This window comes from Cucurbita pepo, chromosome LG05 (genome assembly GCF_002806865.2).
Source record: "Cucurbita pepo subsp. pepo cultivar mu-cu-16 chromosome LG05, ASM280686v2, whole genome shotgun sequence".
Lineage (NCBI taxonomy): Eukaryota > Viridiplantae > Streptophyta > Magnoliopsida > Cucurbitales > Cucurbitaceae > Cucurbita > Cucurbita pepo.
The window spans coordinates 8,558,525-8,574,611 of NC_036642.1; the positions used below are offsets into that span (position 1 = coordinate 8,558,525).

At 38.0% G+C, this 16,087-nt stretch overlaps 5 protein-coding genes across 5 annotated transcripts; 1 reads left to right on the forward strand and 4 right to left on the reverse strand.

Annotated features, from left to right (window-relative positions):
* Positions 1 to 570: 570 nt before the first annotated feature.
* LOC111794574 (protein ALP1-like) lies at positions 571 to 3,001 on the reverse strand. Its single transcript, XM_023676618.1, has 2 exons — positions 1,462 to 3,001; positions 571 to 1,140 (listed from the first exon to the last, which is right to left on the reverse strand). The coding sequence occupies exon 1, from the start codon at positions 2,877 to 2,879 to the stop codon at positions 1,521 to 1,523; it is 1,359 nt and encodes a 452-aa protein (XP_023532386.1). The 5' UTR covers positions 2,880 to 3,001; the 3' UTR covers positions 571 to 1,140; positions 1,462 to 1,520.
* A 745-nt stretch (positions 3,002 to 3,746) lies between these two features.
* On the forward strand, positions 3,747 to 4,310 carry LOC111796077. The gene is made up of 2 exons (XM_023678763.1): positions 3,747 to 3,934; positions 4,002 to 4,310. The coding sequence occupies exons 1-2, from the start codon at positions 3,757 to 3,759 to the stop codon at positions 4,250 to 4,252; spliced, it is 429 nt and encodes a 142-aa protein (XP_023534531.1). The 5' UTR covers positions 3,747 to 3,756; the 3' UTR covers positions 4,253 to 4,310.
* A 1,503-nt stretch (positions 4,311 to 5,813) lies between these two features.
* LOC111795112 (extensin-like) lies at positions 5,814 to 7,713 on the reverse strand. Its single transcript, XM_023677362.1, has 3 exons — positions 7,251 to 7,713; positions 6,237 to 7,166; positions 5,814 to 6,146 (listed from the first exon to the last, which is right to left on the reverse strand). The coding sequence occupies exons 1-3, from the start codon at positions 7,711 to 7,713 to the stop codon at positions 5,911 to 5,913; spliced, it is 1,629 nt and encodes a 542-aa protein (XP_023533130.1). The 3' UTR covers positions 5,814 to 5,910.
* Positions 7,714 to 10,706: 2,993 nt separating this feature from the next.
* LOC111795113 lies at positions 10,707 to 11,042 on the reverse strand. Its single transcript, XM_023677363.1, has one exon. It carries the CDS (start codon positions 11,040 to 11,042, stop codon positions 10,707 to 10,709), a length of 336 nt encoding a protein of 111 aa, XP_023533131.1.
* Positions 11,043 to 11,774: 732 nt separating this feature from the next.
* LOC111795617 (peroxidase 10-like) lies at positions 11,775 to 13,307 on the reverse strand. The gene is made up of 3 exons (XM_023678148.1): positions 13,080 to 13,307; positions 12,799 to 12,990; positions 11,775 to 12,368 (listed from the first exon to the last, which is right to left on the reverse strand). The coding sequence occupies exons 1-3, from the start codon at positions 13,305 to 13,307 to the stop codon at positions 11,775 to 11,777; spliced, it is 1,014 nt and encodes a 337-aa protein (XP_023533916.1).
* Positions 13,308 to 16,087: the final 2,780 nt, after the last annotated feature.

The following is a 16,087-nucleotide window of genomic DNA, read 5'->3' on the forward strand; positions in this document are numbered from 1 at the left end:
ACTTAGAACTAGTGTTTATCATAAGATTTCTATGTAGAGTGCGAAGATTTTATGGTGGGACATGTGAATCAAACCTACTAGTAGGAATGATGAGACACGATCATTTATGTGAGAACCTACATCGATGGAGGAGAATGAAACATTCTTTATAAAGGTGTGAAAACTTCAACCTAGCAAATGCGTTTTAGAAACCTTGAGGGGAAGCTCAAAAAAGAAAGCCCAAAGAGAACAATATCAATTAGCAGTGGGCTTCATAGTACCTATAGATCTCGTTGGTGTGTCACACCGAGATTGAAAGGAACCATTTTGGCCTAAAGAAGGATGAAATAGAGTCGTCTTGACACAAGCAACTGTACGTGAAGCTTCTCCTCATACTCTACTATTCGATATCATAAAATTTTTGAAAAATGGAAAACTAAGAAAAATTAAAATAAAATTGCTATAAAACAAAACCTTAAAATTTTAGTTTCCATTAATGGTTAGTTGCAAAACTTCATCTAGAATCAAGATGACATTGTTAACACAAGCAAAGCATTAAGAATACCAAAACCCTATACCTCATTTTACTCGACCAATAAAACCGGATGGATTACTCGTGAAAGAATTTTTCAGCCTACAAAAAGTCAGCTTTGTGCTCGAGAAAATTATCGAGTAATCAGAGATTAAAAAAAAAAAAAAAGATTTGAAACTCGGGCATGAAGCTACATGAAGCTAGCATGCCAGGAAACTCAGGCATGGTATTCGAAACGTTTTCCTAGTTATATCGAGCTAAATGCTTTTAGGAATGAAAATATGCAAGGCAGCTAAAACATATCATCCAAAAACTCTCTTAGAACTGTCCTTATATGGGGGAGACACGTTATATCATAGCAGCACGACAAAACGAAGACAAGGGCTCAACACAATATTCCGGGGATCGACCATTTTTCTAAACCGCCTCAAATGTCCTAGTTTCAACAAACATTCAGCCATAATCTGCAGCACCTTAGCATGTTAAGGAGACACAAACGCATCCCTTTGTTCCTAACTTACATACCTCAAACTATCTGTCAATGCCATCTTACTTCATTCTTGCAGTTCTCTGCCATTTCATATACATTTTCTCAGACAACCAAATTCCTTCTCGAATCAACATAGAATCTACAAGAACAACATTGAATTCAGAACTTAAGATAGCTTAATCTAATAGCTTTCTCACATATGATACAATCAGATGATATTACTCAACCAGCTTCATGTAATGATGCAAGACCAAACAGATACGGTTCTCTTTGGGTTTTTCCTTTTGGGCTTCCCCTCAAGGTTTTAAGACGTGTTTGCTATGGAGAGGTTTCCACACCCTATAAAGAATGTTTCGTTCTCCTCCCCAACCGATGTGGATCTCACACTTGATGTAAGCAATAAAACAGAAACAAAACTATCAAACATGGCAAGAATGAAAAAACTACAAGAAAAACTTACATTTGAAGAACAGAGGCTGGAAACTCATCTTCCCTTCAAAAGAATTGATGAAACATTAGCTATCTCGATGAAAGCCTATGATGCAAATCATCAGCCAACGCCTGCCTCACACTTTCACCATAGTAACACAAGGATTTCTCACTGTCAAGGATGTCAGGCGCAGGGCCTGTCTCCTCTGGATCCTTCAAAGGTTCAGGCTCTGGCTCCTTAGCAATTTGACACAAATTATGCAATACACAACAAGCAACAATGGTCTGTGGAGCATGGCTTAAACCAACATTCAAATCCTGAAGAATCTTCCACCTAGCCTTCAGCAACCCAATTGCGTCAACCACAACAGACCGACCCTTCATTAGCATTCCATCGAACAGGTTCTGTGCAGGCGTGCCGATGCCGTTTGGCGAAAATGGTGTCAACAGGAAAGACAACAGAGGATAGCCCCAATCTCCAGCAATGTAGGGACGAACATGGTGACCCCTAACATTGATAACCTTATCCCATACAATATCACCAGAAGTAAGCCTATGGTACATTAGACTATCCCTAAAATGGCTGGCATCATCACTGCCACCAGGAGCTTTAACGCATACATCCCAGAAGATCTTCTTGTTGTCAGCAACGACCTGAAGCAGAACCGATGGATACCCAAATCGGCAATTGTAATTAGTCGAAATGCTCTGGTCGGCAGGCAATCGACGAAGCTTGATTGGACTGCTATCAATGGCGCCACACATATTGGGTAGAGAAGTCAATTTTTCAAATGCTTGAGTTGTTTCAATCAAGCGCCGACGACTGACCGGAATTTTGATGAATTCAGCGTAGAGTTTGGTGGCCAAAAGACGGGTGACCATGTTGGTGATTTTGGAAACGAGATAGGGTTCGAGGGAGAAACGAGCAGCTAGGGTTTTAGCGGAGAGGCCATGGCAGAGACGGGAGAGGACCATGGCAACGGCATAATCGGAAGGGAGAGAGAGATTGGAGAGGGCAATGTGGGGTTTGAGTTTGTCAACGATGGTGGTGAAGACAGGATGGGAGATGCCATAGAGGGAGCGCCAATGGGCATCGCGAAGAGGGGCTTCGAGGGACCAGATGTGGTCAGTGGAGAAGGCGCGGAAGGCGGAGACGGAGTAATTGGAGGAGGAGGAGGTGGGAGGAGGGGGAGTGGTGGTGGAGGCAGCAGAAGGGGAGGAAGGTGAGTTGGGGCGAGAGGAGGCGATGAAGGAGAGAACGGAGGCGATGGTGAAGAAGAGGAGAGGTGCGGCGGAGGAGGAGGAGAGGAGGGAGGTTGGGGAGTTGAGGGAGGCGGAGGAAGGGGAGGAGGCGGAGGAGGGAGTGGAGGGGAGGAGGGAAATGGTGGGATCTAGGTAGTTGTGGAAATGAAGGAGGGTTGAGAGCATTAGTAAGAAGGATTGATCCATCGACTTTTGCTCTTCTCGCCGGAAACGGAGGTCGGTTTCGGAAGGGGACTGATTTAAAGGAAAGGGTTTCTTCCAAGAATTCCGCGACAGTTCTTGAGAAGCAGAGCTTGAGCCTGCTGCAACAATGGCGGATGCCCGGAAAACCAGATCGGTCTGGTTTACTCCTTCAACCTGCCCAAGCAAGACGGGCCTGGGTAGATCATCATCTTGGGCTCGGCCCATTAATTCTTCTCCATCTAAAAGTTATGAATTATTATTAGTAAATCAATTTTGAAAATAAATAAATAAATTTCGTTTAAATTTTTAATTAATTTAATTTTCATTCCTTTTATCTTAATTTTTTAAATTTTAAATTTATTTTGTAATAAATCTTAATTATTATTTCTTCAAATAAATGAACTTAATAAAATTATAAATAATTACTCTTATTTTAATAAATGATTTTAAGAAAAAAAAAATTATATTTTTATTATTTTTTATTTTGAACTTTTAAAATGGTTTATTTTTTTACATCAACTTTTACCCTAAAAATTATAATAATTTTTAGCTCTGTATCTAAAAATGTTTTAACCCGACCCAACTTAATTTAATTAATTTAATGTTATAAATGAATGTGGTTTAATTTAGGTTGCATTTAAGATTTGATGTAACACTGTAACCATTTTTGGAGGATTATTATTATAACAAATGCAGTTTTTTACTATAAATGAGGAAGCAAAAACAACAATTTATTCATAACTTTAATTTAATGAATTTAATAAAAATGAACCATTTCATATCATCAAGAAATTATAACTGAATTTGAATGTCATTAATCCAATTCTCTCTATAAAACCCCTCAGCCCCAAATACAAAGGCCATCATCAACATCTTAGACATGGCTTCCTCGTCTTCCACCGCCATCCTCGTCCTCGTTGTCTCTTGCATGTCGGTTGTCTGTTCGGCCCGACATCCGAAAAGGATCGTCGTCGGCGGTTCTCAAACTTGGGAGTTTGGCATGGACTATAGTGATTGTGCGTTAAAAAATGGCCCTTTTTATGTTAATGATGTTCTTGGTGAGCTTAAATTGAATGCATGATATTAGAATAAGGGCGAATTTGTTCAAAGGTTTTGTTTTTGCAGTTTTCAGGTACCCGGCTCCGAATGGATTCGGATCTCCTCATAGTGTTTATTTGTTACCGAACTTGGAGAGTTTCTCGAACTGTGATTTTTCAAAGGCTCGAGAGGTAGCGAATACAAGCCAAGGAGAAGGAGATGGGTTCGAGTTCGTGCTCGAACAATCTAAGACTTACTACTTTGCTTGTGGTGAACGCAATGGGTTGCATTGCGTTGATGGAAACATGAAATTCTCTGTGTTACCAAAAGCTTACTAGAAGAATATTCATGTTCTTTTAAAAAAAAAATAATGCATTATCCAACCAAATTCATTCCTAATAACGTTCTGAATTTCTTCTAATATGTCTTTATATTCATTCGAGACGTGTAAACTACATATATAAATTATATACAAATTACTATTGTTTAAAGTTTATTACAAAACGTAGGCTAGAGAATAAGATACAAATTTAAACGATACTAAAAGACCACAAAACTCACGCAAGACTGACGGCCCTGGGACGACCCTGTCTATGACTGCATAGCTTCTGAATACTCCCCTATCTCGACTAATAGTCATTGAAAATCTAAAAAACGAAATGTAAAATTGAGTGAGTACAAAAATACTCAGTAAGAAACCTACTTGTAGGCTCTCATCGCATCCCATCCTAATAAGTTACAACGGGCTTTTCTTTGGGTTCTAGAAAGTTCGAGCCTAAGTTCTACCTAATCTCCTGGGAAGGTCTTGAAGTTCGAATTAGTTCTCTTGTCTGTCACAAATCCACTCTGGGTCGGGAAGTTGTTAACCCATTTCTAGTGTACTGAATCTACTAGACAACGTAGTAGCTTCGGAGTGGATTTTTTTTTTTTTTTNATGCTTACTTTGCCTTGGTAGATGGCGCGACTTCCTCACATGTCAAACGACAGTATGATGTTTTTCTCTAAACATCATTATGTAAGATTAACTAGCGATCCTTCCACATGAATCACCATAATGGCAAGTCTAGGGTAGTGATCTCGTATACTAACTAGCGACTAAGTTTACATATGTGGTCCCTCTCCCCCTCTCCGGATGAGTTTACAGTACCGTAATCCTATTCAAGGAGCCTCACGTTAATTGATATTTTATGATAACAAACGTGTATTTAATTACTAATAATTTCAGTGTTTTGAAGTGTCCATAGTATAAAGATTGGAATGACAATTATAACCCCTTTTAAATCACTCAAATCACGACTAAAAGAAAAGATTAGAACTGAAATAGTTGAAATAGAAAGACGATTCTAATACCTTTTGAATCACTCAAATCAGAACTAAAACGAAAAAATTAAAATTGAAACCGATAAAATAGAAAATATTTGACCTGATGACATGAGAACTGAATTTGGCATCATCGACCAATCAAACAACGAGACATGAAGTTTGGGGAGAGTAACAATTGTTGGGTCTAGGGTTCGTGAAGGCCAAGTCTAGGAATACATATACGAACTTGCCTAGGATCCATGTGTGCGAGTGTGTGAGTCCCACATTAGTTGGGGAGGAGAACGAAATACCCTTTTATAAGGGAGTGAAAACTTTTTCTTTGCAGGCGCATTTTGAAGCCTCGAGGGAAAGCCTGAAAGGTAAAGCCCAAAGAGGACAATATCGACTAGTAGTGGACTTGGAATATTACAGCACGCGATATAAGCCGTGTGCAAAGAAATACTACATATTCAATACTGCCCGGACTAGAAGTTGAGACAAATATCATGAAATGATGTTAAATGAGAAGTCTCAAACACAATTACATGTGATTGCATTTTCTAACTTAGAAATGGAGTCATTTATTGAGTATTTCTTTAAAAACAAGACACTTATTGACGAGCATTTTATCTAGCCTAACACGTGGATTAGGTTAAATATATTGTAAGAAGTGGCTGGGAAGAAACCACTGATATCAAGCTTGAGCTATTGGTGTTAGAGAGAACTTCATGGATCCAAGTTTGCAATGGAAGCCATTGCCTTCACCGCAAGCAAAGTAGTAAGGATTTTGGTGGTTGAGTACAAATTCAAACCCATCTCCACTTCCTTGTGTTAAATTTGCTACCATTTTGGCTGTTCCAAAGTCACAATCCACCAAGCTTTGCATGTTTGGTAGCAAATAAACGCTATGGGTACGATCGTATTTGAATACTGCAAAAAAAAGAATTGCTTTTCATAAGTTCGGGAGTGAAATTTTGTAATAATAAGCATGAATAATCACGATCACGATGTTAAGGTTACCTAGAATATCGTTGAGATAAAATGGTCCGTTTTTAAGTGCCCAATCATTATAGTCAAACCCAAGACGCCATCGTTCTGATCCACCTACGATGATTTTTCTTGGAATTTGTGGATTCGGTGATGGTGATGGTGATGGTGATGGTGATGGTGATGGTGGAGATGGCGATGGTGGCATCTGTCTTGGTGGAGGTATTCGTGGTTGTTTTGATGGTGGTGGTGGTGACGGTGGTGGCACCTGTCTTGGTGGAGGTATTCGTGGTTGTTTTGATGGTGGTGGTGGTGACGGTGGTGGCACCTGTCTTGGTGGAGGTATTCGTGGTCGTTTTGATGGTGGTGGTGGTGACGGTGGTGGCACCTGTCTTGGTGGAGGTATTCGTGGTCGTTTTGATGGTGGTGGTGGTGACGGTGGTGGCACCTGTCTTGGTGGAGGTATTCGTGGTCGTTTTGATGGTGGTGGTGGTGACGGTGGTGGCACCTGTCTTGGTGGAGGTATTCGTGGTCGTTTTGATGGTGGTGGTGGTGACGGTGGTGGCACATGTCTTGGTGGAGGTATTCGTGGTCGTTTTGATGGTGGTGGCACATGTCTTGGTGGAGGTATTCGTGGTCGTTTTGATGGTGGTGGCACCTGTCTTGGTGGAGGTATTCGTGGTCGTGTTGATGGTGGTGGCGGTGATGGTAGACGCCTTGATTGTGGGGTTATAGAGAACTTCATGGATCCAAGGTTGCAATGGAAGCCATTGCCCTCTCCACAAGCAAAGTAGTAAGCTTTTTGTTGTTTAAGAACAAAATTAAACCCATTTCCACTTCCTTGTGTTGAATTTGCCACCAATTTAGCCCTTCTAAAATCACACTTGTTCAAGCTTTGCATGTTTGGTAGCAAATAAACATTATGAGGAGGAGTTGAAGGGTTCGGAGGATCGTATTTGAACACTGCAAATCGTTGAAACCATTCCAAAAAGTTAAGCTTCGGGGAATTAAATTTTGTAGATAAAAATGAACTTATAAAGAGCTTACCTAGAATATCGTTTAGATAAAATGGACCGTTCTTAAGTATCCAATCATTATAGTCAAACCCAAGACGCCAATATTTAGAACCACCCACTATAATCTTTCTTGGATTTTGTGTTCGAGGCCGTGGTGGTAGTGGTGGAAACCATCGTGGTGGTGGTGGTGTTCGAGGTTGTCGTGGTCGTGATGGTGGTGTTCGAGGTTGTCGTGGTCGTGATGGTGGTGTTCGAGGTTTTCGTGGTCGTGATGGTGATGGTGGCAGCCGTCTCCATGGTGGTTGTGGCAAATGCCTCCATGGTGGTTGTGGCAACCATCGTGATGGTGGTGGCGGGAACCGTGGACGTTTATGCCTAGAACTGAAAGGAAAAGTGGTATTACGAGCCCCAAACCAACCCGAGTTAGCCGAGCTTAGAGTTGACATACACGCTAACACGAAGAGAACGATAACGTTAGAAAATATGGAAGCCATAGTTAGAATGTGAAGCTTTTACTGATAGTTTTGTGAGAGTAATGGGGTATTTATATTGTGAGAAATGTGCAAAAAAATCAAATATTTGGTTTGGGTCTTCCACTTGTGAGCCTAACTTTCATGATGGTAAGCACTAATGCTTACCCAAACAATTATTAACAACATACCAACTGATATTTTCACTATTTTTTTAACATGAATAATATATTAATTCAAATTTTCTCGACTATAATAATAATTTACTCAGTTACGGGCTCACACTAGAATGTACAAAATATTTAAAAAAAAACATTAACAACGAGAATGTTTGCTTAATCCACCACACTTAAATGGTGTGGAAAAGTCCTGTATTTATAATCAAATAAATTACAAATATATGGAAACAGAAATAACAAAATATCAAATATGATATATATATATATATATATATATATATATATATAATTTAGTATTAAATATCCTTAACATCTCTATCTTTCGAAATATATGGAGCTTAAAAAATCTCTCTTTGAAGCGGGACGAAGACGGTAAGATCAGAGAATTGACCAGGGATGTGGATGGAGAATATAATCCCGGTCCTCAACCTCATTTATCTAACGGGAAAAAAATCTCTTCTCAGTCTCTCCCTCATTCTCCATTTATATAATAAATCTCTGCCCGTTTAGTGCAGGTTCCCAAGAGGCCTCGACCCAACAGTTAAATGGAATCTTTTATCTCTAGTTATCTTGATGTTTTGTGGACCTTATCCAGCCAGTCAGAGTATTTTTAAACTTTTAGTTTATTTTTTACATTATTAAAAAGTTTAAGAGTATTTTTAAAATAAAATATTAATCTAAAATTAAAAAAGATTTTTTTTTTCTTGAAAATATTATTTTAAAAATTAAATTGAAGACTAACGATAGTTGTATTTTTATATGAGTCTTCCACTAATATAAAGAGTCAATAAATAAAAAATGGGAAACCTATGGTTTTAATTATGGCTATAAATGAAAAATAATAGTGAGGTGTGGTTTTACTAATATGACCTCTCTAAATGTGATGACATTTTAGTGATGTCATGCTGATGCTCTTCTATCCATAATATATTTCTTTATTCAATAATTTCATTTAGGTTTCTTAATTTTTTAAAAATACCATAATTGAAAGTGGTCCTGATATGGAGTAAAACGGACCGAACATGAAGGTAGTCGAGCTACAATCAAAAGAAGAGAAAAAGAAAAATTTAGGTCAAAGTTCAAGTTCTCTGGTTTGAGTCTGACCTTATGAAGCATTCTCGACCCTGTGATCCTAGCTCATCCCAATTATGCTCCTCTGTTGTCCTAAACCTAAAAAGACATGACGAAACTCTTATGGAAAGGTATATAAACACTTTTTATCTATTGGGACAATTTATGTCATCACTGTGCACTACTGTAACAGCCCAAGTTCCCCGCAAACAGTGTGTTTAACTCGTTAAGTATCACCATCAGTCTCACAGTTTTAAAATGCATATGGTAGGGGGGAGGTTTTCACACCCTTATAAGAAATGTTTCGTCTCCTCTACAACCGACCTGGGATCTCACAACCAGATCGATATGCATGTTTTTCTAATTTTGGATGTCACGTTCTTTCCCGACCTATTCTCTATGTGTCTATGAATTTCGGTTAAAGTTTCATGGCTCCAAGTGGAGTGGGGATTGACTTAGTATTTTCAACCCTTTCCTCTTTTCTCTTTGCTTTTCCATTGATGGTGGAAATGGAAACTTAAAGATTTGGACTTTATTTGTTGTTTGGATGGAGGCTCACCAACCCATTTCCTCGTCTCTTAAAAGATCTATTTTGGTTAATCTACCATTTTGAAAATTGTATGACTTTTTCAATTTTTTAATATGGAATCTTCAACATGTCGGTACCACTTTCAGTTTATCATTTTTTAACTCAATACTCGTTCGGGCTTCATGGGTTTACCATTTTTTAACTGAATACCCGTTCGGGCTTCATGGGTTTACCATTTTTTAACTCAATACTCATTCGGGCTTCATGAGTTTAGCTATCATATTAAATAAACATTGAGTTTTCATATCAAACTCAATTGAAAATGAGATGAACGGTGAGTTTCTCATCTTCTGGATGTGAGAATCTTAACAAATTTGTTGGGAGAGGAGTTCCACATTGACAAAGTAAGGGGATGATTTTATAAGTAAAACAATGTAACGAGAGCTTATGCTCAAAGTGGCATATCATTGTCAAGTGATGTGGTTCCTAACATGGTGTCAGGAGTCATGCATTTAACTTAGTTATGTCAATATAATTCTTAAATGTCGAACAAAGAGATTGTGAGTCTTAAAGTTGTAGTCAAAATACTCGTTCTAGAGAAGGAGTCGAGCCTCGATTCAAGGGAGGCTCTATGATGTACTTTGTTCGATGGGAGAGTCCCTAATTAAGGGAATGATTATGCGTAATTGGTCACTTCACGATATCAAATAAGCCTGTATTAATACCGGGTCTCTCTGTTTCCAAACAAATTTGTCCATCAATAATATGGATCACATTAGTGGGAATATAGGCCAATACGTCTCCCGCTTGTGTTTCAATCACGGGTAAGGCGGTTAAGCTACCTGCATCTCTCTAGTCCAATCGTTTAGCAACTCTTTCTAAGGGACGGGAATGTAGGAATGTAAATAGAAAGCATTGCTTGAAAAAGCCTCACGACCTAGTGATCGACGTAACAATAATGATATTTATCAATATGCCAACGACTGTCTACTATTGTAAGAAGTTGTGAGGCTCGGAGGTGTAGTCAATTGGGTAAAAGTGACTCAACAGCTATTCGAGAGTTTCATAAGCCTTAAAAAAGGCTCCATAATATACTTTGTTCAAGAGAGGAAGATTGTCGAGATGGCGATGAGTGTGATTTAACTTAAAATGAATAACGAAAGGACTGAAAATCCTTCAAAAGCTCAGTTGCAAAAACACAAGAAAAGATGCTCTCCATCTGCCTGTAAATGATGCTCTCAATGCCCTTGTTCTTCTTTTATCTCCGGCAGAATTGGCATTGCCACAGGAACATCACCTCCCACCGTGGCCGACCGTGGAGGCCTCGACGGTGGAACGTCGTCAACCTTGCCATCCAAACAAGATGAGCATTTCTTCTCAACCCATCCTTCAACGTCATACTGACCACCGCCAACAACACGACGACCTGAGAAAAGCCTCCCGATAATCCCGGCTACGGTGCCGAGAATCACAATGACTACAAGGACAGCAATGACGGGGCCGAATGGCACATCGGCACCAACATGGCTCGAGGCAGCTTGTCGGGGCATCGTCTCAGCTGTGGCAATGGACATTATGTTCAAAGAGAATAGTTTGTGAGGATTTTATTGGTGTCTTTCAACATTTGAAGTTAGTGTATGATTCAAAATTGTGTCTTTATTTCAAAAGGTGATAGGATTTCAAGGGATTGAAGTTAGTGCGTGACTCGAAATTTTGGATTGATCAATAACTTTCACAACTCAATCTAACTCTCTGTCTTTCCGTTGTGTTGGGTTGGATAGTCCGTTGTTTTTTTTTTTTTTTAATTATTTTTAAAAAATTATAACTAAAATCTCATCCCGCTCAAATATTTAAAGTTATAGATTAATTTTTTTTTTGAACTTAAGGTAAGATTGGGTTGTAACCCTATTCTCGAGTTTGTGGAGTTTACGGGACATAAAAATGTAAACCCACAAACCAAATTGAATTTTAGGTTTTTGAAAAATTTATCCCGACCCAACTTTTATAATTGAGTAATTCAAATTGGTCAGATTATCATGTCATACAAACACTCATAAAAATAAAATCGTTCGTCCAAATATACGATACATCTCACAACCTCAACTACATAATTTTACCAACTATGCAACTCCTAACATTTTATATGTATTATCATTCAACAAAAGACAGATCTATAAACATAGATCCATAAAGAAAGCTTAAAATTCCAAACTCTTTGTTTTTCATATAACTTCCCTATCGGTTATACTTTCAACCCTTTCTCGCTCTCATTCGTTCTTCGTTCTTCGTTCGTTCTTGAACACCTTTTAATACCCATCATCGACATTAACAACGTGACAATTCTTTCGAATCTGCCCGTCACGGCCACTCAAAACACCAACCATGTTCATCCTAAACATCGACTCAGCAAAGTCATCATAAAACAAGTTCGTATCAAAACTATATTGTCTAACCATTTGAGCTGTGTTGCTGTCGGCCATTAGACCATGGTCGGACTCCAAAAGCCCCACACCACTAATCAAGTTCGTGTAATACTCATTGTCGAACCTGTCAACAGTGGCCACATCCAGAGGGGCCAAATTGGCGTTGGTTCCGTCGTTTCTGTTGGGGCACATGGATTGCAAGTCCGAGAGCATGGCTGCGTTGATGTCAGGGTCGGGCTGGCCGGAGCCCTTGTAGTTGAAGAGACGGACCTTGAATGTCACGCAACGAGCGAAGCCGATAGTGTGTGCGCCTGATAGCACGACGAGGTCCTTTAAATCGAGGCCCTTTGAGGTGAACTTGGCGGTGTTATTCTCTAGAGATGCCCTCGGAGATGGGAGTTGTTCTAGAACGGATTTGAAGTTTGCTTTTAAGCCATCTCTACGTCCTAGTGGAAGGCTCCACGATGGCCCTTCGACCTATGCGGTGAAATTAATACTCTCGTGTTAATTCAATAGAAAATTTGAGTCGGCTAGCAGATTGACATTTTCTTTATCGGGTCAACTCGACCAACTTGAAAACAGGGTTACAACTCAACCATATCCTACATAACTTTTAAGATTATTATGAATATTAAGAATATTTGACGTTTGTAACCGATGTTAGTGATGCATTCTGAATGCTTGATATTTGAGTATTATGAGATTTTAGTTATTCAATTAAAAAAAGAACCACCCGACTACTCAACTCAACCCAACCCAAAAATTGGCTAGGTTGGATTGAGTTGTGAATTTTACCTCGGTTGCTCAGGTCACTAATCCAACCAACCCGAAACTTTTCAATCTCAGTCTAGACAAGAAAATAAAATAAAAACGGTAGAAAATAAAGAAAAAGTAGAGAGGAATTTACCAGATACACAGCTTCTCTAGTTGCAAGACCTAATATATCAACACAAGAAACTGTCTCGGGACAATATGCTTCAACATCTGCTTTTATGGCATCGATCACTTCAAACCCTCGTAGCGATTTCACATTGCCCGGAGCATTTTTCTCACCTTTCATATCTTTAGTATCATCAAGCAGCACCGATGCATCACATCCCTAAAACAACACAAGAACATAACAATTTCATCATCATCATTATCATTATCATTATCACTAACAACAACATATAAACAAACTTTACATACGTCTACAATACAATCATGGAACTGCAACCGTAGTAGCGATGCAGCAATTCTCGTGTCATTTTGCACCGCCTCCCAAATATGATCTCGAATTATCATAGGCAAATGAGGGCACGACTCGTCGTAAAAATCATATCTTAGCTCGGTGTTAGTCGAGATAGATTGATCGAAGAAGAAGAATGGAAGAGTCATGAAGAGAAAAGAGAGGGTAATGGGAGTGTTTGGAGCCATTTTTTTAGTTGATAAGTATGTAGATTATCATGGTTTGGTTTTATAGGCAATGAAAATTGGATCCAAGGCTTAGCTTTGTGGCCTTCCCACTAATTATAGCATAAAACAAGATCAAGTTGGCTAAGGGAATAATTAATCATGTTTAATGAACATGATCAACATATCCTTTCACTTTTAATTATTTTATTTCTTGATTGTTGATTATATGCGGTGGCCATTTTGATTTGGAAAAAAATTGCATGTTTACATAATATAATATATCTTAGCTCCATTTATAATGGATATGAATGTGTAATCTAGTCGATATTCGAGCATATTATCAAACCGAGTTGGATTAGATAGCATTTTGGGTTGGGTTGAATTGGATTGAGTAATTTTTTCTGAAACCAGATCGGTTCGGTTCGGTTTCAAATTTAGAGAACATAAATTCGAACCCACTTTAACACGTCTATTATGTACATAAATAAATAGTTATAATTTTAGTAGACAACATTTAGGGTTTTCTTCGGCCTACACCTTGCATCCTGTCATAGTTGTACTTTTTCAATCGTGTGGTGTCGTGATTTTTACACGCTCACAATCAGCCTTGAGGGGAATTCAAACCCTATATGCATTTTTTGCTCGGCTTTGTGGCTTTGAAGCTTGGCCACACACGCTGCCTGTGCGTGTATATTCAATCATCTGCAACACAATCGATGTGCCTTTACGCTAGGCCAAGTCATTTAGCTTGACCTTGCCTCTACTCAAGGCCAAGGTCTCTCAATGCAATGTCACATCCAACATCATCTTGGTTTTCAATTAACATGACCCTCGTGTCTTGACGTCATCCTAAGTCACATGACATCGTTAGTCATCGTAGCTCACTTGGTCATGCCCGAGAATAGGATCGCGTGTCGCTCATAACATTGAGACATCTCAAACATCAATTCATCCTAATTCTATCGAGGCATTGGTCCTCTTGTGCCCATGTCATGTGATTTACGGATACCATACCAGATAGTGGGTAAAAAATTAAACCTCCGACATATGGGCATAGGCGCAATATCGACACATCCGTGAATTTTAATTTTAATTAATTAGTCAAACGTAATTAAAAATAAATAACCATGAGTATGATGTGTGAGATGTCACAATTAAACTATAGTTTATAATAAGTATAGGATTAAATTTAATGAGGGGAATAATAAGAATAAATAATTCTAAAAAAATATACATTAAAAAAATCTAAGAGAGATTATTTTCTCAAAATAAATAAATAAAGTGCTTTTTAAGTACAAATTAATATATTGATTTCCCCTTCGTCATTAATCAACCACGTTCACAATTTTAAATAATTAATTTCTTTATATCTCTCCCTAAGTGATTTTTTTTTTAATCAAAAGTTTATCCGAATTGTCGTGACGTGTAAGAGAATTGGTTAAACTTACGAGCATATCAGGTTGACATTTCGTTAAAAGTATTAACATAAGAGATAAAATCAAAGCACGGTTTAAATTTAGAAAATGTAATTACAAATGTTTTAAATTTAAAAAATCTTTTCATTCTAGGTTGAGTATAAACGAGAAGTGATTATCGGTCTGATTTAAGTCAAGTATTGTCTCAAATATGTCATATGCACGGTTGGGATTAAAACAGATTAATGTTGTAAGGTCCTGTTCAGGATTCATACCATAATTTGTAGTCTAGTACAGTAGATATTGTCATTTTTGGGCTCCCCGTCAAGGGTTTAAAACACGTCTATAAGGGAGAGGTTTCCACACCCTGATAAGGAATTAATGTTTTATTCCTTTATCCAACCGATGTGGGATCTACCCAACGTCCTTGTTCGCACACCGCCTGGTGTCTGACTTTAATACCACTTGTAACAGCTCAAGCCTACCGTTAACATATACTGTCTTCTTTGGACTTTATCTTTCGGACTTCCTTTCTTCTACTAGGTAGAGGTTTCCACACCCTTATAAAGAATATTTCATTTCCCTCTCCAACTGATGTGGGATCCTCACGTCCGAATTCAACACTTACTGATCTCGACATTCTCCTACGACATAACCTCGTTACCTACTAATACACGTGTCATCCACTTAACATTAAATTATTAATTACTTTAATTTCCACAAGATAACACCCACTTCAATAATTATCTTCCTATTATTTTATTTTTATTTTTTTAGCATGAAATTTCAACATTTTCAATCAATATTTTTATAAATGAAAGTTTGGATATATATGAGAAAGTGATATTATTTTCTCAAAAATATCGTTCATAAGATATTAAAAAGTATGCATTAAAGGCTAAAATATTCCCAATATAAAGTATATTAATTTTAATAATGATATTTATAAATTTGTATGCGCTAATTTTTCGATTAAGTATATAATTATTTATCGTCAAAGATAGAGGGCGCGCGGTGGAATTCATATTCATAATATTTGAGTGGACACGAAATGGAGTCTACTTTTATTGTATAAAGAAATAGTACGCTTAGTGCTTCAACTACTTGACATCTTAATATATGTTAGATTATTGATATCAACGAAATGTCTCAGATGTATTAAAATTTTTCTCTCGAGTAATTTTCAGGTGTCATTTTTTGTGGATATTTGGGACAGTAAATGTTCCAAAACTCTAGAAAATTGAAGGGTGATTTGAGCCTAATTCCCGAAGAACATAGAAGAAATGTTACTTTTCATTGATGGTCATTCGGGTAGTGTTTTTTTGTTGGTGTTGATTTTCGAATATGTTTGAGAAAAAGGATTTGGGAGAGAATTGTGAAGAGAAT